This window comes from Chelmon rostratus, chromosome 3, assembly GCF_017976325.1.
Source record: "Chelmon rostratus isolate fCheRos1 chromosome 3, fCheRos1.pri, whole genome shotgun sequence".
Lineage (NCBI taxonomy): Eukaryota > Metazoa > Chordata > Actinopteri > Chaetodontiformes > Chaetodontidae > Chelmon > Chelmon rostratus.
In genome coordinates this window covers 6,607,850-6,630,219 of record NC_055660.1, presented here as the reverse complement: position 1 = coordinate 6,630,219, position 22,370 = coordinate 6,607,850, and the positions used below count along the sequence as shown (strand labels likewise).

The 22,370-nt window shown below is 42.8% G+C and overlaps 3 protein-coding genes across 4 annotated transcripts in view; all 3 read right to left on the bottom strand.

Moving 5' to 3' along the window:
* Window positions 1-26: 26 nt before the first annotated feature.
* gpank1 (G patch domain and ankyrin repeats 1) lies at window positions 27-3,467 on the bottom strand. The gene is made up of 4 exons (XM_041934367.1): window positions 2,517-3,467; window positions 2,290-2,431; window positions 2,124-2,199; window positions 27-748 (listed from the first exon to the last, which is right to left on the bottom strand). Exons 1-4 carry the CDS (start codon window positions 2,961-2,963, stop codon window positions 307-309), a joined length of 1,107 nt encoding a protein of 368 aa, XP_041790301.1. The 5' UTR covers window positions 2,964-3,467; the 3' UTR covers window positions 27-306.
* Window positions 3,468-4,046: 579 nt separating this feature from the next.
* LOC121604716 (zinc finger protein 420-like) lies at window positions 4,047-10,824 on the bottom strand. The gene is made up of 2 exons (XM_041934293.1): window positions 10,582-10,824; window positions 4,047-9,311 (listed from the first exon to the last, which is right to left on the bottom strand). The coding sequence occupies exon 2, from the start codon at window positions 9,164-9,166 to the stop codon at window positions 6,113-6,115; it is 3,054 nt and encodes a 1,017-aa protein (XP_041790227.1). The 5' UTR covers window positions 9,167-9,311; window positions 10,582-10,824; the 3' UTR covers window positions 4,047-6,112.
* Window positions 10,825-12,609: 1,785 nt separating this feature from the next.
* The window catches only part of LOC121626542 (protein sidekick-1-like), a 230,513-nt gene continuing 220,752 nt past the window's right edge, over window positions 12,610-22,370 (bottom strand). For both annotated transcript variants that reach the window (XM_041965127.1, XM_041965118.1), the window contains 9 exons: window positions 20,666-20,852; window positions 20,443-20,580; window positions 20,190-20,351; window positions 19,866-19,991; window positions 18,223-18,387; window positions 17,457-17,594; window positions 15,725-15,845; window positions 15,195-15,324; window positions 12,610-14,491 (listed from right to left, as the gene is read on the bottom strand). In XM_041965127.1, the coding sequence (XP_041821061.1) occupies window positions 14,186-14,491; window positions 15,195-15,324; window positions 15,725-15,845; window positions 17,457-17,594; window positions 18,223-18,387; window positions 19,866-19,991; window positions 20,190-20,351; window positions 20,443-20,580; window positions 20,666-20,852 (1,473 nt within the window). In that variant the 3' untranslated portion in view covers window positions 12,610-14,185. The remainder of the gene's footprint in view (window positions 14,492-15,194; window positions 15,325-15,724; window positions 15,846-17,456; window positions 17,595-18,222; window positions 18,388-19,865; window positions 19,992-20,189; window positions 20,352-20,442; window positions 20,581-20,665; window positions 20,853-22,370) is intronic.

Sequence of the window (22,370 nt, the reverse complement as noted above, 5' to 3'; positions counted from 1 at the left end):
GAAAACGCTGCCCCCTGACTGAGCTCTTCTCCCCTGTCGTCTCTCTGCTCCTTTTCTTTCTGTTTCTCCCCTTCCTTTCTTTTGTTTTTTTTTTATCTTATCTGTCTGTTCACTCTGTGTGAATAAAAGGAGAAATGAAGAAGAGATGTAAGATGTAACATGGTATATATGTATTGCTCTCAGTAAAAACAACTAAGAGAGAAAAAACAGTTACAGCTCATCTTCGTGCCAGATCTGGTTAATGTTTAAGAGATGCTTGATGAGTTTGGGAGGGCGGGTGTGTAGAAAAGTCACTGTGAGCAGGAGTCAAAGATAAAAAGAGGCACGAAAATCTCTTTCCCAGTTCTTATCTCTTTGCTCCTTTCTTCTACTTTCTTCCTTCCTCTGTCCTTTTCCTCCTCTCCTGTCTTCCTCCTTGCGTGGTGGTTTCACCGCGTCATGATCCCTGGCTTGAAAGTGGGTAACTTTGGCTCTTTTCATCTGTCCATACCCCAGGCCTTTCTGGTCTCTCTTCAGGACAGTTGACACCGGTTGTTTAGGCCCCTCACCCTGTGGCCCCAGCCCTGCCCCTGGTTTCCAGCCGCACCGAACCATCATCTTGTAGCTGTTGCTGGAGGGGGGGAGGCAGTAGTAAGGGGTGGGTGGGGGATGCTGCAAACTGAACTGATGTAGAGTGGAGGAGAGATGTGATGACAGGCTGCTGCTGTACTTGTTACAACACACATCGCACCACTGAGGCTGGGTGGCACTGAGGACAAGCAGAAGATGAGACAACGTTGGTGAGAGGAGAAATATCAAAGAAACAGATTCACAATTTTCAAGTCAGACGCCCACAAGTAAAGAGGTTGATCAGTAACAGGTGATAGTATCATGACTGGGTAAGAAAGGAGCATCCTGGAAAGACTCAGTCGTTCACAGCGAGGATGGAGTGAGGTTCATCACTTTGTGAACACATGATTGTAGAGAGGATATTAAGACATGGGCTCAGAATCACTTCGTAAAACTGTGGTCAAAGAAGCAGGTTGTTTGCAAATGATTGCGTAGTAACTTATCAATAAATTTATATTTGCAGGAAGTTTAATCATGAAATATTCCAATTGTAAATACTAATAATAAATCATTTTAATACAAGTTTCCTTTGACACAACTGTTGACTCTTTGGGTGTAAATATTTAGTCTGACCAGATCTGATATATTGCCATCGCTAACATTAATTAACTTTATCTTATCACAGGTGTATTTGTGTGCCAGCAACGGTTGGTTACAGCTGAACAGTCTGTTGCTTGTAGCAGCCACTACTGCACTGTTCCACTGCAGCTTAACTGATATTGTTACCAACCATTTTTTCAGACCTATGTAGTCAGGTGACTTCATGTTATTGTCGTCAGGGCACCACCCACCGTCAGCTGAGCAGAGGTGTTGATACAAGCATCTGATGTTGTTCTTTCACCAGTGATTCATACACCGACCTTCGGCCTATCTATTGCTTATGGTAACTCATCTTTTTTTGATTTGTAATCCACATCATTGAATTTGTCCCGCTTTCTCCAAAACTGTTTCATTGTCACTTGTACTTCAAAGGCAAACTCCTGCCTACAGCCTTGTGTCAGCATATATGTCAGCTGACAAGTAACAAGACATTGCAGTGATGTAAAAGACAGATATGGTAATTTAGGAATCAGTGGCACAGTTGCATAGTCTTGACACCAGAAAGCACTGATAAACACAATTTTGAACTGTAAAAGGTCCCACTCACACATATCATGACACCAATTCAAATTTCAAACAAAAAATCTTTAAATAAAAAATATCAGCTGATATACTGTCATCAGATGTTTTTAAACCACCAGAAATCCTTATTTATCTTGCTCTGATATATTGATTTTATTATTTTGTCTTAAATTAACATGTATCACTGTGGTGGACAGTGGGCCCCCTGTTGTTCTGGTGGTTCCCATTGAATAGATGACATTATACACATGATGTGGAAATGGGTAGCACCACACAGCCAGAGTCCATGGTCCTGTTTCCATACCAGAGAGTACGGTCATCATCTAATCTGAAATGAATAACTGTTTGGCTGACTTTGGTTTAAACTGTATGCAACTTAAAAGCATGCTTACCTGCTACCAGATTGTGTGTTTCTCTGTGTACATTTCCCATAGCTCTCCAACTCCTCCAGCACCTCATTGTGGCCTGCTGGGGGTCGAAAACAGATATGGATGAGTTCAACTTCACAGTACACACAAAGTCAGACATTTAGTTGTTAATAAGAGAGGCAGCTGATACCTTCCAGCGCCAGGTCTTTGGCATCCCTGCCCTGTGTATCAACCACTCCAACCCAGGCTGCCCCATGTTGCAGCAGCAGCCTCACCGCTGCTCTTTGTCCCGACCAGCTTGCACACATCATCGCCGTCCAGAAGTAAGTGTCCTGGAGGGGAGACCATCAAGACTGAAAACAAATACAAATAAAATATTCCCTAAAATGAAAACACTCTGAGCAGCAAGAACTGTACCTGAAAGTTGATGTCGACCCCCTTTGAGAGCAGGTCTTTGAGGCTGGAGATGTCCCCCTCATGGGCACAGCGCAGCAACCTCAGCCCCATGAGCTCCATGGACCTTTCTGAGTTACTTGTCTCATGTCTTCGGTTGTCTTCACGTTCACCACTAATCTCTCTTTGCACCACAGGGTCGGTTTGATCTGGCTGCATCTCCACAGGCCTGACTCTCCTTCTGGTTCGTCTACTGGACTCTCTGTTCCTCTGTTGCTCTCTGCCATTCTCTCTCTTGCTAATAGCACTTCTTGACACATCTTGCCCTTCATCATCATTCACTAAACTTTCGTAGAACTTCCTGGCCTCCTTGCCACTGAGTGCACTGCTTGTTGTGAAGCTTGACTGTTCACGTGTTTCAATGCTGAAAACATCCTGGCCGCTGGCAGGAGTAAAGCCTAAAGCAGCCATAAGGAGTGAGGAGTTGTGGTAAGCTGTAAGTTTAACCAGTTCACTGTTATGACGGTCTGAGTAATTACTAAACCTAATGCCCTAATCCTCTAATTCAAACAAGCAGTACAGCTCTTTCTAATGCAGCTAACTGTCAAATAGTCGACACTGTTTTTTCTGGTTAATTCTGAAACACCGTTTACAATATTATATTCAACCAAATACAATTTCCAGGTTGGCAATTTATCTATCTCAGTAAGAGCTGACAACCATTCTTTGTAGCCTTAGCAAAGAAGTTAGCTAAGCTAAGAATGGGCTAGATCAACAGCGCTATCAAGCCTTAGCCTCGGTCACCATCTGCATTACCTTTTAGACACACGAAAGCTTGTTATTTAAGATTAACAATTCGGCAACATTACCCAAGTCACTTCAAAAATTGTCTAGACGACTACTTTCTTCATTAATTCGAGGCTGCTTCAAGCTAACTGTGTCACATTTCTTCCTGTTTGTAAACAGAGTATCGTAAGCAACGTTAGCTAAAGGTGAGTACTGCCACCTATCGGACCGGATGTTCCCTTCCTCTGTTGAACTTCCATCCCAAACACAACCCGTGGTGTGTAACAAGTATCCTCGAAGTGCCACAATGAAAAGTCTTGCATTATTTTTCTTTAGTAGAAGTACATAGGACTAAGTATTATTAGCTAACATGCTTAAACTATCAAAAGTACTCATTATACAGAATACCCCTATCATACACTCACAATGGTATAACTATCACTTCATTAAAAATAGTAATGTTACAAGATGCAAGATTCAAAATCTTACTGAAGTAAAAGTACTATCTGCTAAGTGTACTTATACTGCAGAACAGTACCTTTTAGTGATGAATTACTAGATTTTGTATTCATGGACTATTATTATTAATGCATAAACATGGGACAGAATTTTAAGGGTCAATCTGGTCAAGGTATAACTGTGCAAGTTTAACTTCTTCACATAGTTTAACTTCTTCACATACTGTTGAGTTGTTTATTCTATAACAATGCACCATATTTTGTATGATCATCAAATAATTTATATAAAAAAAATCAACATTTGCTACTACTACTTACTACACGGAGTCAGTCATGCAGCCTGTCACACAGATCTCATATCTGTGTCTGGTACACATTAATACACACATCTCACTGATACAAGGCAGAGTCATCCACAGAAATACTGTCTTTAAACACAGCTGTGCACACTTTCATACAAAGGTCTACCATAACTAAACACTCTTGCATTCTCATGTCCCTGTTTAGACCAGTTGTGTTTTTCTTTCTACATGATTCAACTTTGACAGAGGCTCGCCTGATTTGCATATATATATTTTATAAAATTATGAACAATGAATACTATCTGGACTACTGTAATACTGTATGTTGTGTGGAAGCAGGATCATCTTTGTACCTCTGAGTTTTACATCCCCACAGCACCGTCATGTGGACACATAATCACTTTTACTGCCTGTGTCCTGCTAATTTATTGATCTCAATTACCTTTTCATGTTCACACACAAAATATATTGTCATAAATATCCTTTTTTTTTTGCTGTTTTTTTTTAATAGTATTAGTTCGGATTTTTTTTCTTCATTTAGTTTTCAATTAATTATATGCCGAGATTCAAATAACATTTGCTTACATTAACTAAATCACTAAAACAACTCTCAGGGCTGCAGCATGGAAAAACCTGCTGCGTTGCTCCATTGTTTTCTGCCTGTCAACATGTCTAAAGGGAAAATGTACGAGTTCACTGTATTCAGTAGTATAGTTGTAATTATTTAACTTTAAGACTGACGCCAATGAAGCTTATTGATTGGATTAAATCCTGCTTCATCATGAAACGGTCCCCTGAGGGACAACACACATCTATTAAAGACCATTTAGCATCAAGGCCCTCAATCATAGGCACAGCTTTGAGTAACTCACACTGAAAAATTACTTAACAGATATGATTATGAGGTTTATATATCGACACACTCATTCACTTCATTCTGTCTACACCTGACTGATTGTCACTTTCACTGAAAGTGAATAAAATGACGCTGTTTACATGTTTACCTTTAACACACACTGCTCATAAACCCTCTTACATGTGCAGTGAACAACAGTTTTATTTTCATGGCACTTTTCTAAACAGTTAAGAAATGCTTGGTTACAGAGATGCCTACATAAATATTTCAGAAAGTGAAACGAAACAAACATAATATCATGACAACACATATTGTGGTATTGAAACATGACCTCTGAAATCTTTAGTGTCATTTAAATGGCCCTGATTATATCCAGTTTTTGACCAATCTACAAGGCAAACTGTGGAACATAAAAGCTCTGGAACCATGTGCACGCCCGTCACTCATGTGTAAAGGAACAACCCATAATCCAAAAATAATGCTTCTGTTTATGGTTTGCTTATATGTAATTTTTGCAAAAAGACAGAATGATAATTTCCATTCTGTAACACTTTATCATTTCAACAGTGATCGGAAAAATGGAAATCCCAGGACAATCCAATAACATGGCCCCCAATGCATTTGTTACCAATGAAATGTGTGTCTAGCACCAAGTATTGTAAATTGTCAACTATGGGAAGCTTGCACAGATCCATATCCTTCTTTACTTAATTTTTGATCATTGGTCAATTTTAGATCTACTTTATTTATTTTAAGTTCTCTTAAGACTGCCTGTGTTTAGACATTTAACATTTTGTTTGGCTTGTTAAACAAGGGCTGTACTTGTGATGTTCAGCCCTAGCATTAAATACTCCTCATAAAACTTATATTTGCTGATACTGTGTCAGAGAGGTGGTGATTGAACACTGGTTGACTGATTGAAGACCTTACATTGTGGTGTTTTATTATTTTTCTTCTACAAGAGAATATCGATGTTCTTCAAAAACATCACATAACCTCACGATTTATGACAATTTAGTGTTCATGGCAACTGAAATCTGCCCAAGTTAGCTTTGAGCATATCTTTGTTTCTTATTCTGTCTCAAACAATATAAGAAGAAATGGAATCTGAATAGATTCTTAATGCTATCTACCCATACAAACATGCAAAACCACCAGTACGATCATTCAAAAGCGACAACCAAAGCCTCACTGGACTTCAGTGACAACAGTATCTAACTAGTGGTATTTACTGATGTGTCTGTTTCTGTCCCCAGTCTGTGTAAATGTCTGTCCACAGTGTGGGCAGGAGTACGGCCTCTCCCCTGTGTGTACCCTCATGTGAACGTTCAGCTTGTCTTTGCTAATAAAGCGTTTGTTGCAGCAGGTGCATGCGTACGGTTTGTCCCCCGTGTGATAGCGCTGGTGCATCTTCAGCTCCGTCATGCGGCCGTAAGTTCTGCCACACTCGGGACACGAGTAGCTGGGACGCACCTCCATGTGCTGTCTGCTGTGCAGCCGCAGCCCACTGGACGACCTGAAGCTCTTACTGCACTGCGAACACTGGAAGGGTTTCTCTCCGGTGTGGATGTGGATGTGTAACTTGAGGCTGGCGGCTGAGGGGAAGCCGTTGCCGCAGATGGAGCAGAGGTGAGGTCTCTCCCCTGTGTGGATGCTCAGGTGCTTCTCCAGCTTGTTCTTGTTGAGGAAAGTCTTGCCGCAGACGGGGCAGTTCAACGGCTGCTCTCCATCATGTGAGCTCATGTGTTCTGTCAGCTCAATTAGCGTAGAGAACGCGTAATCACACCGAGTGCACGAGTACGGCCTCTCCCTCTTAAATTTCCTGTGTTTGAGGCAATGCTGCTCTAGATCTTCCTTCTCCTCAAAGGTCTCAATGCAGCAGCTGCACTGGTACGGTCTTTCCTCTGTATGAGTCCGCAGGTGATACTTCAAAGCTCGTAGCTGTAGAAAGACGCTGTCACAGTGTGGACATCTGGATTCCCGTCTGTTGTGGACCATTACGTGCCTCTTGTAGTGAGACAGCTTGATGAAGCGCTTGCGGCACAACGAACAATAATACTGTTCATCTTGGTGGCCTTGCTCGTGCTTCTTCAGCGCGTACTCGACCTTAAACTTCTTCCCACAGGTGTTGCAGGTGTAAGACTTGTCATGAACCCCCATGTGCGTGTCCAGTTCTTCCGGACTGCTGAAGGATTCGTTACATTTTGGGCATGTCCCATTGTTTTCTTTCACATGAATCTCCAGGTGTTTGTTGAGGTCTTCTGGGAAGGCAAAATTCTTCTGACAATCAGGGCATGTGTAATGCTCGCTGTCTGATCCTTTGCGATGAGTCACAATGTGTCTTTTCAAATGATACATTCGACCAAATACTTTTCCACAGTCATCGCAGATGAGGCTTCGGGGGCTAGACTGGACCTTTTTGTGCAATTTAAGATGACTCACAAGCGCAGCCTTCTCCTTGAACTGTTTATCACATGCAAGACATGTGAGGCCTTCGACTGCATGAGTCTTCTTGTGTGCTTTGAGTTCCAGCCAGCTACTTGAACTTTTCCCACATTTAGGGCAGACGTACTGGCCTAAGTCATGCTGGTTCCTCAGGTGTCGGGTCATGTGGTAGGACTGGCTGAAGGTCATAGTGCAGACCGGGCAGCTGAACGGTTTCTCCTTTGTGTGCGTCCTCATATGCCTGGCGAGCTTGTTTGGCCCTCTGAAGCGCCTGCCGACACAAATGGGACAGAAATGGCCTTTTATTTTGGTCTTAGAGGGAACTTTTTCTTTCTGACTGCCTCCATCCTGACATTTAGCTTCATCAATGTCCTTATCTTCTGTCTTGACACTAACTTCAGATCCGTTATCCTGAGAATCAATATTACCAGAGTCTGCGTCCTTCTCAGCAGCGTTGTTGTTACAATCATCACTCTTGTGATTATCCTTGTTACATGAGTCGATTATTTGTTTTTCCACCTCATCGCTCTTCTGGGAATTCTGTACCGCTCTCTGGGTAGACTGGTCTTTGCCATGTGAGATGATATGACTAAAAAACGCACCACTGTTTGTGAATTTTTCATGACAGACGGGACATGATAGAACTTTTGATGTGTGCGCCCTCTTGTGACTCTGCAGCTCTGCAAAGCTCCCTAAACTTTCTCCGCATGTGGAGCAGACGTGGGGGCCGGCACCGTGCTGGTTCCTCAGGTGTCGGGTTGTGTGATAGGACTGACTGAAAGTCATCGCACAGATGGGGCAGCTGAACGGTTTCTCCTTTGTGTGCGTCCTCATGTGTCTGGCGAGCTTGTTTGCATCTCTGAACCGCCTGCCAGTACATATGGGACAGTACGGGCCTTTTAGTTTAGTTGAAGAAATGACATACTCTTCATCATCATCATCATCATCACTTTCTTTGTCGCAGCCTTCATCTTCATTCCACTGTTGCTCATTATCAGCCACACTGATTTCATCATCTTCGTCATTATCACTGGAATACAACTTATCATTAATGTAATAGTTATCTTTGTATCTAGACGATCTTGTTGGAGTTTTAGTGGAGCATGGTTTTGTTTTGTTTTTTGTCCTCCTCTTGCCACGCCGAGGACGTCCTCTTTTGGCTTTTCTGTGCACAGGAGGGTCTAAATCATCTCCAATATCCACACTGACCTCGTGAATACCAAACATTTCAGGTTCATTTAAAGCAGATTCGACCTCTTTACCGATAACCAATGCCTTGTCCAAGGTCAGAGTTTCCCTCTCCAACACAAGCCTCTCCTTGAGTTGTGGCCAGCTGGTTTTCTCAATGAGATGATTCAGGATTAGTTTGTCTTGTATGTCTCCATAGCTGCAAGGCCTCAGCAGTTCTTCTAATGCAGACACAAACTGATCTACAGTCTCTCCGGGCATCTGAGCCCTCTGATGAAATTTAAGGCGGTACATCTGAGAGGTGCGACCAGAGCTGAAGTAAACCGTCAGCACTGAGATGGCTGCTGCATACGTGGTTTCACTCTGGATCAGTGTAGTGTAGATACGCTGACCCTCTGGGCCAAGGCAGTTCTGTAACAGCACACACTTACTGGAGTCGATGAGCTCGTTTTCACCGAGAGCTTCAACATAGTGTTCAAAAGCTTTAAGCCACTTATGCCAAAACATGGTCGGTTCACCAGGGGCAGGTAAGAAAGGTGGAGGCGGGGACAGGATTATCAGTAGTGGCTCTGGGAGTGACTCAAGGGAGAAGTCCTGTTTCGTCACTTCCTCCTTTACTTCAACAGTCACTTCACCCATTGTTAGTTTTTGGTGTTTTTTCCCCACCGAGGCTAATTTGATTTCTTCTTTTACTCAAGTAAGAGTTACTGAATTAAGAAGAACCCCTCTTTGGTCCATGTTCGGGCTCATGATGTTTCAACCAACTCAGGTCAGTCTAGGAAAACTGTGAAAGAAACAAACACAAGTTACTCTCAGGCTCAGAATGTATGTAATGTTTTTCTTCTGTACTGCAATGTACACACAGTTAATAGTTTATTAGACGCACCTAGCTAAACTAATGCTACGGCTAAATCCTACTTCATGAAGGCTATGATGTTCAGTTTTTCTTGAAACTAAGTATTTGAGAATTTATGCAACTTACTACTGTACTGTACTTCCATGAAAACTGGGGATTTGCAAGACAGATTGAGAGAAGAACGGTAAAAAAAGTCATGCAGTAGATGCTAAGATAGCCTGACTTTTAGTCCCTTGTATCACTTAATCACTGGCTCCTACATTTTCCATACAGCAACAGCATATTTTTGTTAGACCCTCAAACTTCAATCATTGGCAGTTGTGCAGCTTATTATTTATGGTATTTGATCGATTTTTTCCCACACCCACATTCCACAAAGACCTGCCCTACTCTGCCTCTGATTGGCTACTTATTGCTTTCTTTGCAGAATGTGCATGGGGAAAAAACATAAGAGCGCCAGAGTGGGCTCAGTCGACAATGACAGGCTCACTAACGATGAAAACTTAAGTCTTAAGTCTGAACTGTCGACCACTTACAAAGACAATGGCAGAAAAGATCACTTTAGTGCCTGGTGAGCCACAGCTCTGAGGACTGTCTCTTCAGGCGAGAATCCAGTCGAAGTAGACGCTGTTTTTAATCAGAAACAGACAACAACAAACTAACCCTCCATAACATTTGGTGGTCTCCTGCTGTGTGGTCTACAGTGCGAGCCTTCCTATTGGTGCAAGGGGCGGCACGTGCTGCGCGTCATATGATGCGCCGAGGCGGCAGTGTCTGTTCAGATGAGGATGTAGTGACAGGGGCCCTGTCAGGGGATTGGGGGCCCTTCGGGGCCCCTACACTAGTTAGGGATTACAGATGTTTGTTGTTGCACAGTGGAGGTTCAGCTGTTGACAGAGGGCCTTGTGTTTCTAGCACAGTTACTGTCAACTGGGAGAAAAATACCTAATAAACTGCAACTAGATCACTATAAAGTCACTATATTGCAGATATTGAGACTACCAGAAGCTAACGGTTCACACAGCTCTGCATCCATGTGTAAGGGTTTCTAACCGTCATATTTCACCACGTAAACGAACCGGTCCGTCAAACTGACAGAGCCTGGGTGTGTATCGATACAGCACACAGCGACCGAACAAAGACGGAGTACTGAGAAGAGTATTAAGCAGTAATCGAGGAGGAGGAGACGCAAACTCACCAAACCAAACTGGGTCACAAGTCACGACGCAGACAGACAGACAGACAAACAGACGGCGGTGTAACGGCTGCTTCAGCTCCGAGCCGCGAAGTGTCGCATTCTGCTTCTTCACTATAAGAAGATACTGACTCTCACTCACTGCGGCGCTGCGCTTTAAATCACTGACATTTAATCTTACGCTATAACAACAACAAAACACTAAATAGCAAAGGATGGAGTGAAAAATCTATCCGCCATGCTGTCAGTCTCTCTTTGTCCTTCTTCCGGTCATCACAACAGTGTCACTGGATCTGGTTCACCGCCCCACAGCGCCCCCTGCTGGCGGGGAGACACACGACCCATGACAGCGGCCGGCAAAAACGTGGAAAAACGATTCAAGTCCTAAAAGCTTTGTGTGTGTGTGTGTGTGTGTGTGTGTGTGTGTGTGTGTGTGTGTGTGTGTGTGTGTGTGTATTACAGTTTAAACATACTCAATTAGAAGTGGAAGTACAGCATACAAAAATTGTAATTCAGTCAAAGTACATCAGTATAAAAGGCAAAACATACTTAAAGTTCAGAAGAATAAATACCTACTATGCATTATTGCGTATGTTACATTATTGGATTATTATTACTGATCCATTAACATGCAAGCAGCATTTAAATGTCATTACTCATTAAGCTAGTGCTAATCTTAACTACTTGTTGGGTATCAGTTATGTTTTATCGTAATTTATAATAATGTTTTCATAGAAGAAAAACTGTTATAAAGCAATTAGCTGTCAGATAAATGTAGAGAAGTAAAAGTAGAATATTTGCCTCTGAAATGTGGTGAAGTAAAAGTATTGAGTAGCATTAAGCCCCTTCAGCATTGTGCTTAAATACAGTACTTGAGTAAATGTATTTCGTCACATTCCACCACTGGTTATATCACTGGTTATATTAGCCTACTTGACATTAGTTGTTGTTAATCAACAAGTATTTAGATCTTTTACTTAAATAAAAGCTATAATACTGGTAAAATACTCGGTTACAAGTTAAACTGAAGCACAACTTTTATCAGCAAAATTAGGTTAAAAGTGTCAAAGCTAAATCACTGATGCATACCCTTAATAACAGATCCAATATTTAGCAGGATTTGGGGTGAAAAAAGAAGGCCTGTGTCTGAAAATCTAAAAAAAAACATATTAACAGTGTAATTTTCATTTCAGCATTTGGGGGCTACAGCGACTGTGAGCTGCACAGACCACATTTACAGTCTTCACCAGAGAGCGCAGTGTGTCTTTGATCATGCACTTCATATTCATAATGCATATTTTATAGGGTCAAGTTACCCAAATGACAAAGAAGAGCCTACATTCTATATAATCTGATTTTAAATTTCATTTAATTCACAATCTAACATTTTTATTACAGTGTTTTAATTTGGGCACTCTACATTTCTCTTGTATATATATGATGTTATGTGCTTTTATTATGCGCTTCTTGTGTTCACTGCTGCACAACCATCTGCTCTCTGAGAACAATTAAAATGAATTGATTCTGGAAAGACACACATCTACTGTTGAATTTTTAAGCAAAATGAATACTTTGAGCATCAGAAACAATTTCATTTTCCTCCATTCTACTGGAAATACCTCACAATCTGACGAATAAACCAAAACTACAACCCTGATTGCAAAAAAAGTTGAAATACTGTGCAAAACAGAAATAAATGGGAATGCAAAGCATTCCACAACTTTCCCCGTCCTTTGTTGCTCCTGTCCCAACTTGAAACGTGTTGCTGCATCAAATTCAGAATAAGCAGATATTTTCAAAAATCAATGAAGCTGATGTCAAACATTAAATATATTGTCTCTGTACTGTTTTCAACTATAAACACTGAAAACAGATGACAGTTCAGTTCAGTTCAGGGTCACTGAGGCAGTTCCAAAATGTTGAGGCGCATCTTTAATTCAGTTAATGTAGTGGGAGATCCGAAGAGACATGTTCACTGTCTCAGCACTAAAACAGACCAAAAAGACATATGGTTAAACAATGACCATTTATTCACACACTGTATGGGACTCAAAACAAGCGTGATAGAGTGAGGGAGGCTGCTGGGAGGAGAATCTTTAAATTATACATGAGCAGAAACTTACAGATGATTTCTGTTTTCAATTAAAGAGGGGTACGAAGTACATGTGTGCCAGGCTGGCTGCTGGACATAAGACCAGGGTACAGACAGTGGGGCCTGATGAGTCTAACTTCAATCACACTCAGTTTGAACAAGACTGATTCTCTAAAATATCATGTGATCCTGTTCCACACTCATTCATTGTAACTTATTTTTTAGGAATCCTGACTCTGTCTTCTCCTTTTTCTTCTCATGGGTCAGTGTAGCTGAAGACTTGCTCCGGCACTGTTTCACTATTTGCTTTGGAAAACACAAATGTGGCCAAACTACATACAACTGCACACAAGTAAAAAGGGCTTCCCTGTACAAAATCCATCTTAAAAATACAAACATACATACAATGGCACACTTTGCTTAGCAATGAACGACAGAGTCCGATGAACAGGCTTCTAAACTGCGCGTAGAGCCATTTACCTATACACACATGCTTGTGTGTCACACTCAAACACACACACTCAAACTTGTAAAAAATAAAATTTCAACAGAATCAAGATGAAATGTGTGGGGTTAGGCTCAGTGCAAGCGTTATGGCTTGGGAGGCTGCGGTAAGGAGCGCTGACAACAGGCAGTAGACAGTAAAAAACATGGTTTTCATATAGTCCAACCCAACCCCCAAATATCACATGTCGCTCTCTGAAACCACGCAACACTCTCTTTGAGAATGCCTTCAGCTCTGAAGAAGCCCCACTCACGCTCGCTCGCTCTCCGTCCTTTATCAAGTCCAAGAACTGTGATTATTGTTATTTTTTCCTTTTCCTCTGTGTGGTGGTATTTTAAAGCTGACAGCTCCGTGTTTGTGTACATGAAGCAGTCCGTCATCAAAAGCTGCTCCCTTCTGTGCCATATTTTAATAATTCTCCTCAAACTTGAAGGTCCTCTCTCCCACTGGGAGATGCTGAAATGGCGCATCAGCGAGTGCATGTGTGTGTATTTGTGCACTTATGTGTAATTACAGAAAACGGAGAAGCGTTGTGCAGAAATTCCAGGTTCCACCACTTCAAGGTTGAATTCTCTCCTCGACATTTACACAAACTGACTCATGTAGTCATCCCTCTTAGCTCTCATTAGAGAGTCTCTGGAATAGGCATGAATATCTGGTGGTATATGCCGGTGTGTGTGTGTGTGTGTGTGTGGGTGTGTGTGTGAATCGAGAACAGTAACTGTGTGTGTAAGCACAGTGACAGAGTAGGAGAGCAACATACACACTCGTCGACACAGTGAGGATCTTTGTGAACGAGGGGAGAAGGCGAGTGAGAAGTGGAGGTTTAGTTCTTTGGGGCATGAAGGGCTGTTTCATCACCAGTCCATCCCACGTCTCCTCATCTCGTCCTCCGCTCTCCTCCGAAGCCGCCGGCTCTGTCTCCTCTAGTCCAAACACACACCGGCCCCCCTCCTTCATTATGTGTACGTGTGTGTGTGTATCACTTTGTGCAGATTTCGTCTCTAGAGTCAAACGAATGAGGAGAATCCCGTCACAGGGGTGCGTGACCCTGGCGGGTTGGTGTTGGGGTTGACGTGTGTGTGTGCAGGCTGTCCTGTGGGCGTGTATGCGCCGCCTGTGTTGTGCTGGGTGACCACGGTCTGGTAGTAGGGCTCCGTGTCTGCGGTGGCACACTCCTCGTAGCCAAAAGGAGTGCTGATCCCTTTGAGGCCTTTGGGCTGCCGTTTCCAGGAGTTGTAGTAGGTGGGATCGCTCATGTAGTGGTTGACGAAGGAGTGCTTGGGCTGCTCGTCCTCGTAGTCGCTGTCTGTTAACTGGATGGACACACAGGGAAGAAATTTAAGTGTCAACACAAAGATCAAAAGCACCTGCACATCTGTGCCTGACCATTATCTTTAGTTTTTGTCACTTTTGCCATCATTTGACAGTAGAGACAGACAGGAAACATGGGGAAAGGTTGAAATTGAACTGAAGATGCTGAAATTACAAGGTATATTTCTAAGATGGCCAATTCAGCAAGTGCAGTGGAGGCAAAATGTTGGAGAGAGCTCAGTGATTTAGAGGAGTTTCTCTATAGTTTTCACCTCCACCACTTCTTTTTCTTCCACCACGAGCTGATGACACAACTACAGTACAAAGAACTCAATTTCTACTTATAAAGAACTTTCTATCAATCATATTCCTAATTCATACTCCAAGAGTATGACAATATCGTTTAATCAGCTTTAACCAAGCATCTGTGCCTTTATCCAATGCGAGACAGTAGAGAAAAGACAGGAAACGTGGGTAGAGATGAGGGATGACAGGCAACAAAGGCTCTGGTCTCAAACCATGGACACTGATATTACATAGTCAGCATTTTCAGGCCACCAGGGCTGATTGCAGTGTGTTTAAGTTAAAATTTTGTGCTGTTTTAGGAACACAAGTTTCTTTTTAATGTCAGGCTTCTTTCCTTTCAGGCCAATAAAGCCTTTAAATTTGAGAGAGAGGCAGAGAAACAGATGGAGAGAGAGATACCTCTGACTCGGAGACTTCAGTGGGTTTCTCTGTCAGTGTGGTGCTCTCAGTGAGTACGGCTCCATTATAGTTATTGCAGATGTCCTCGTCAGAGTAGTGAAGACCGCCTGGACTGGGCCTGGGAGGAGACCTGGACATGCACACACATCAGCAATACATTTAACATCTATGAAAACTGAATACTGTATTTCCTCGCATTTAAAATACTAGTCAAATAAAAGTCAGGTCTCGAATAATGGCGTGGTCAGGAAGTGTTAAGTTTGTATTAACAGCGTAATGCAGTCTCTTAAAAATGATTGGTACTGACATAAGACCAACTGAAATTCCATTAAAAAACAGAGGGAATTAAAAATTAAAAATAAAGGCCTGCCTCTAACATAAGCCTGCTTCAAATAAAGCCTGGTACCTTCTGCAGTCGAGGTAAATAAAGGCCCCCATGACGGAATATGGTAACAAATCCAGGAAGGTGTGTGTGTGCATGTGTCTGTGTGTGTGGGTGTGTGTGTGTGCGTGCATGTGTGAGTGCACACCTGGTCCCGTTCTTCTTCAAGAAGGAGTTCTTGGTGTTGAGTGTTCTGCTGTTGAGCTCCAGAGCAGTAAAACCTCCGTTGTCCAGAGTTACTGACTCCTCCGCTGTGGACACGTGCTTCCCTGCAGAAAAGTAATATGATCAGAAGGAATTAGTTCAGATAAATTCTAAAATCCAGAGCAGTTCAGTCACTCCTGTGGGGCAGCAGCTGAAAAGTTTGTGTTCTCTGTACACTGAGTTTATGTTTAATCTCCTGTTTTATTCATTGTGTATTCAGCTACCTCTCAGGCCTGAGAATAAGAAGCAAATGAAATTAGGATGCACAATTTGGCATTCAGCGAGGAACCACACTGAATATCTTTGTACTGTATCCATCAATATCCACAAAAATTGGGACAATAAAGAAAACAATGTCAACGTGCTCTTCCTCACTGACTCCCATTCATTCCTCCCTCTAGTTTATGTGTGTGCTCATCCTGGCAGCCCCCTCTCCTCCTATGGCACCTCCCTCACTCTGTTTGATCGCTCCGCTGCCCAGAGGTTGTGCCAAGGTTTCCGTGGCAACTCAGATTAACAGCTGTCCTGATGTAACCTGCGCTTGTCAGGGCTAACTTTGTATTACAACTGTTGGCACGCACGCACACACACACACACACACACATAGGCAAAACGACTGTAACAGCGCTGCTGTGCCCACAACTGAGAACATCACAGGAAGCCTGAGAGGAAAGGAAACTCAGATAAAAACAGGAAGAAAAGCCTCAACATTAAGAACCAGAGCTTTAGAAGAGTAACTGGGCAACACATCAGACAAACTAGCACTTTTTTTGTTGTCATACTGAGGAGGGAGTTTGTCCGTCAATCTATGTTAGTGAGCATCCTTGAGCAAGACTCCAGGCTGCTGAGCTCCCTGACTGACCTTGTGGAGGTGGTGCGAGCTGTCTTCGTTTGAGTTTAAAAAACTGGTTAGCATTTTTTTTTTCTGAGGATGGAGGACTGAATCTGATCTGAACGGGGCTTCAGTTAAAATAGCAGGAATGGGAACCCTTTCATGCAGGTTTTGGAGCTTTTATGAGACCTAACACAGGAAGATGCTGATAAATGGATAATGTAAGTGTTAGAAGTCTTGTTACAACATGTTACAGCCTTTAAACAGTCATTCTTATTCCAGTTAAATGACATCTCACTTTGGATTAGCCAGTCTAGTTTTATGTAAGCTATAGCTGCAAGCTGTGATTTTTTAATTAGCTGGCATAACCTAAATTAATACTAAAAACGTGTCTTAATCAGGAAGCTTATTTTTAGCATTGACCGAAAGCAATATCCAAAAACCTACAGAAATTACAGCGGTGCTTCAGGGAGAAAATTTTTGTTGAGCTGCTTCAGGGAGCTGTTTGTCCCCAATCATCCTGTTGAAGGAACAAGGCTGACCTTGTTTTCCTCTCTCATACAGCCTCACAGGTGGTCCTGTAGGAACAAGACCGCTACAGGCAATTCTGCTCTACTAACAGTACAAGTGAGGCGATGCATGTCTCAACTTTTTAGAATCACAAAAACTGGAGTACATTATAAATCACATGCACCCTACATGTGCTGAGCCTGTTGTTGAGTGTGACTGAGGAGACAAAACTGCATCCAAAAACCAAACTCAAAAAAAGTCACATGTTTCCACCCAGCTGCATCAATGTCAGCCTATAGAGCATTACGTTAGAGTGACCATCGCAGCCACGGACCTGTGCCGCAGGCCTTGTACTTGGTGCTGTGTCCATGCAGGAGCAGTGTGAAGACCAGGACCAGAATGAGAATGAGTCCCACCAGGGCCATGACCAGCAGGAACCACCACTCCTCATAGAACGGACGGTCCGACAGCGCTGCAGGAAGAGAGAGGACCGGACAGGAGGGACAGAGAAGGAGGGACACATGAGGGAGATATAAACTTCCTTTTCCTTTTATTCACATCGGAGCTGTGGTTTGTCCCACAGGACCAGAGAACAGTCTTCAAAGTCTATGAATTATAATTTTGGAGGACTGACTCCTCAACTGAGATACTGCATTTTCTTACATAAAACTCAGCCTGCTGATTACTCAAACAATTGAATACAAACACTTAAGATGATTGGAAATTTCTCTTTCCTCAGATCAGTTTATTAGACAAGAGAGCGGAAGACGAAAAAAAGTCTGGATTCAAGAGTTTTCATTTATTATCTAATTTATTGATAAATATCTGAATTTGGTGTTGTGCCACAGATGGAAAACAAAAATGGAGACAGTTTCAGGCCGTCCTCCGTGCACAATAAGCACAGTTGTAGTTGTGTGACTCGGCCTCTAGATGGCAGCAGACACATACCGATCACAGTAACTTCCGACAGCGTTTCCATCTGACTAGAAATTCAGTCAAACTCCAATCACGCAAGTTGGATCACCCTGGATTTGCTCATTAGCCTGACCTCCACCAGAGCGTGTGTGTGTCCGAGAGTGTGTGTGTGTGTGTGTGTTTACCAGCGAGCGCAGCAGAGGATGTACTCGGCTGTCCGTAACCATAGCGATTTACAGCGATGACTCTGAACTCGTAGCTGATCCCCGACCTGAGGCGCTCCAGCGGCACTGAAACAGACCTGCTGCTGGGAGGGAGGAGTCTGATGAAGGAATCCCACACTCCCTCATCTGCAGACAGACAGAGAGAGAGAGACAGAGAGAAAGAGAGAGAGACAGAGAGAAAGAGAGAGAGACAGAGGAAGAGGAGTTGCTTCTCAGTTTGATAGGTGAAGACAAGAGAGAGGGTGCTTCATCTGAGAATTTTTCTCTTTCAGTTGTCAGAATGTGATGAAAGAAAATGAGAAATTGTCAAATTACATTTGAAATGATAATGATGATGTCAGTGTGGTAAGGAAGATGATTACTGTTATTACTATTAATAAAATGGCTATTACCTTTATTATCAGTGGCAGATTAATACCAGAGACAGCTTCCCTCAGCCATTTGCTTTAGGTATTACACCTCTGTTGATGCTTATTAGAAAATTGCAGCTGACTTGATTTGCACAGCAGGTCTTAATGAATCCAGTGAAAGCTGCACTCAGTGAGGTTTAGTGCAAGGGGAAATTAAAGGGAGATTCCTCCACGTTTTATGTGGATGTCCAATCAGCGTTGATTGTAAATCAACAGTCATTACAGTCAATTGAAGCATTACATCCTCACTGTTCTCCTGTTCTCCTGCTGCAAAATCTTATGTTTTTCTGGCACCAGCGCCATCATTTGATGTGTCCTGTGACATTGTTGGGGCAGAAGAACTACAAGCTATTTGAGCTCGGTTTTATAGTCTCCGCCTCTGGGTAGCCGGGGGCGTCCAAGATGCGCTCAAAAAACAAAACATTAATTTGCTTGTATTTAAAGTTTGCTATGCTTCCCACAGCGAAAATGGCCTCCCAAAATATGAGCGCTGAAGATGTTACAGACAAGGTTACATTTTACAGTGTCTTGGCTGACTTGGATATTCAGCCGTATTTATGCGATCCAGAGTGTAGCCGAACAAGGCCGAGGCTGTGGCTGCTTTAGCTGTGCAAGAGGCCAGCAGGGACCATCCAGAACCCGAGGTGCCGAGAGCAAACAACGACTGGTGGTGCCTTTGCTCAAATTGCCCTCCGACGCCAGCAGAAAGTAAATCATTCTGCTGCAATGAATTTCAGCGTAGGCAGTTTTTGCTGGATGTTGTCATTGACGCCAACCCCAACAGAGCCCCTGTGTGTGTTACTTAGCATAAGTTTTTACTCCTCACTTGGACAGACGTGTGCTGGAGACCTTCTTCCGGATCATGAAGATACGATCAAAGTATGTTTGTCACCTAACATTATGTTTTGGCCAACAAAAAAATAGACGAGGGTGGTGATACAGGGCAACATGGGTGTGGGCATCAGAATGACATCTGGTGCATGTCGGCACTGCCGCCGTCGCTCAGTGAACCGGAGAATTCAGCCTTCTCCATCAATATAGCATGCACCGAGGAATTCACTGCTTCAGCTGATTACATTTACTATCAACACTCATTGGACATTCACATAAAACATAATTGTAACCTCCTTGATGAATGAAAAGAATTGATGTAAAGGTGGTTTACCTGTGTGTGGCTTTTATATTAGAGCTTACCTGAAGGACGAGCCTCAATAACATATCCAGTGACAGGTGCTGCACCGATATCTCCCTCTGACCAGTGGATAGTGAGCGCTGAGGACGTCTTGGTGATGGACGTTTCCATAGGTGACCCCGGGGAGCCTGTAGTGTCAGAGAGGGGACACACATACTTGTTTTTGTCAACAGGATTAGGATTTTATTTTACAGTTTAAAGACCAAACAAATGTTTGGTTAATAGGGAAAAGAATCAGAAGAATAATTAAAAAATGAAAATAATGGTTTCTTGCAGCCCAAGTTGATGATTATTTCAAGTAGATGCACAGTTACGGCCATGCCTACCTTGTACAGGCTGAGCAGTGATGTTTGCTTTTATTGGTGGTCCATAGCTGACCGTGAGGGCCTGAAGACTGAACATATACGTCACTCCTTTGGTTAGGTCTCGAACCTTCAGCCATCGCTGCCAGCTGCCCCTCACATCCACTGTCACCACTTTACTCACTCCTGCTCTCACACAGACAGTTTAAGAGAAATGTCAGTGTCCTCCTCAACATGTATTTGTGTGTGTTTGTATATAAAGCATGCGTGTGCATACCTTGTACGGGAGCAGTGGGCTGGTAGATGACCCTGTACCCCTCCAGCTGTCCGTTAGGCGTGAGCGGAGCTCCCCAGGACACATTGACACTTCCCTCTGTCACCTCTGAGAAGGACAGGTAGCTGGGCTGGCTGGGAGCTGCGGGACACATGGAGGATGACAAAGAAATTAAGAGGAATAAAAGAAAACCAAAAAGACTATGATAAGATGCTCCACTCCGTACCGGACTGCAGGGTGCGGGCCCCGCGGGGGTCACTGGGTGGGCCGTCTCCAGCCGTGTTGAAGGCGGTCAGGGTGACCAGGTAAGGCGTGTAGCTGGTCAGGTTGGTGAGATGCACGCGGGTGTCTGGGACAAAAATCATCTTGACCTTCTCACTCTGGTTTTGCTTGTCCCTCTCCCAGTAGTGGATCTGCAACACAGGAAAAGACTGTCAACAACACTGGCTCTGTTTTACTCAGAAGTACCTGCACTGCTCCTATATTCTCCTCCCCCTCACTTCATTTCCTACAATTAAATAGTGTAGTATTTACTTTCTGTCCCTTCCTCCTGAGGTCTGCTAATCGATCCATATAATACAGAGTGCTCATGTGCTGTTTTACAAGGAGGACAAGTTGGTTTTGGTATCAAGTATTTGTTTTGGTGTTGACAGTTTAACAGAGGGGTAAAGTAGAGGTAAAGTGGCAAACTTTCATGCTGTCATGCTTATGTGGAGCCAATAATCACGGACATGACCATTAACTTTCATGACATCAGCCAGTAATGAAGACACACGGGATACTTCGGTCAGTCCTTGTAAGCTTAGATCAAACAAAGGTCAGCTGATTATCATACCCAGTATGATGAGATCAATGTCAGCTTTGTAGCTTGTGAACATCACATTTTAATGATGCCAAAAATGGCTTTTTACAGTGAAACATATTCTAAGCTGTGATGAAGTAGGCTTAAAGTTCAGACTCTGTGTTAGTTTTCATTGAGCGATTATGTTTCTGGGGCTTTTTGGCATCTTAGACGGACCAATTCATCATTCTTGGTTAAGTTTCATATTTGCAACTGTGGTGACCTGAGAAATGTGTTACTTAACTGATTTTGAAAAAACAAAGTATTCTAGAAAATCCTGAATGTTTGACTTTATATGGTAGCCTAGGTCATATACTTTTAATGAAACAGGCTGTACGTAATGGATGAACAAAAAAAGATGCAATATACTTAATATTGCACTGCCAGTAATCAGCCTATATAAATGCATATCCAGTAACATGTGTTTGATGCATTAAAACAGCTTGCCTCCCGCTCTTAACGGTACTGGACAGGTGCATATCCACTGTAATATTCTTTAAACCTCCAGCTACTTACTTTAATTCTATATTTTTGCAAATCACTGCATGTCGTTTAATCCCAGCCGAACGAAGAGGAAATATTTTTGGCTTTCCTCACACATACAGCCAAATCAGATACCACTAACAGCAAGGTTACAGAGGCAGTTGAGCCTCATGCATTAGACATGAATCAGAAAAAGTATCTTGTATACTCAAGAGCCTTGTGTACAGTGAGAAAATAGGCAAAGCAGCATTGACAGTACTTATTCTCATGATGCTTAATTTACTTTAAGCTTAATTGTTTTAGCTTTTAGTGCAAATTCCCAGAAAAGCAAACATGTACCAGAGCAGCGTATGTTCTCGCTTTGAAGGTGTTCATCCGCAGCACGTGGACGTTTTAACTGACAAGCATCCGGATGGTTCCTCAGCTCAATCAAACTGCAGCCGAATTATGAAACCGTGGCTTTAATAAGCACAGATGGACTGAACATTATGTCAGGTTTCTGCCTGTCGAACATCAAGATGGATGCAAAGTGACAAACTGCCAGATTCTGATTTGATAAGATTGATTTGATGTATTTGGCATCCCTGTCATGCCAGTCAACAACAGC

Bases quoted from the DNA above. Each gene is read 5' to 3' on its own strand.
- gpank1 (XM_041934367.1), bottom strand. From the start codon at position 2,963: ATGGCTGCTTTAGGCTTTACTCCTGCCAGCGGCCAGGATGTTTTCAGC. The intron at 2,200-2,289 runs GTATCAGCTGCC...TTCGACCCCCAG, and splicing joins CAAAGACCTGGCGCTGGAAG to CAGGCCACAATGAGGTGCTG. The intron at 749-2,123 runs GTAAGCATGCTT...GCTTGTCCTCAG, and splicing joins AACACACAATCTGGTAGCAG to TGCCACCCAGCCTCAGTGGT.
- LOC121604716 (XM_041934293.1), bottom strand. From the start codon at position 9,166: ATGGGTGAAGTGACTGTTGAAGTAAAGGAGGAAGTGACGAAACAGGAC.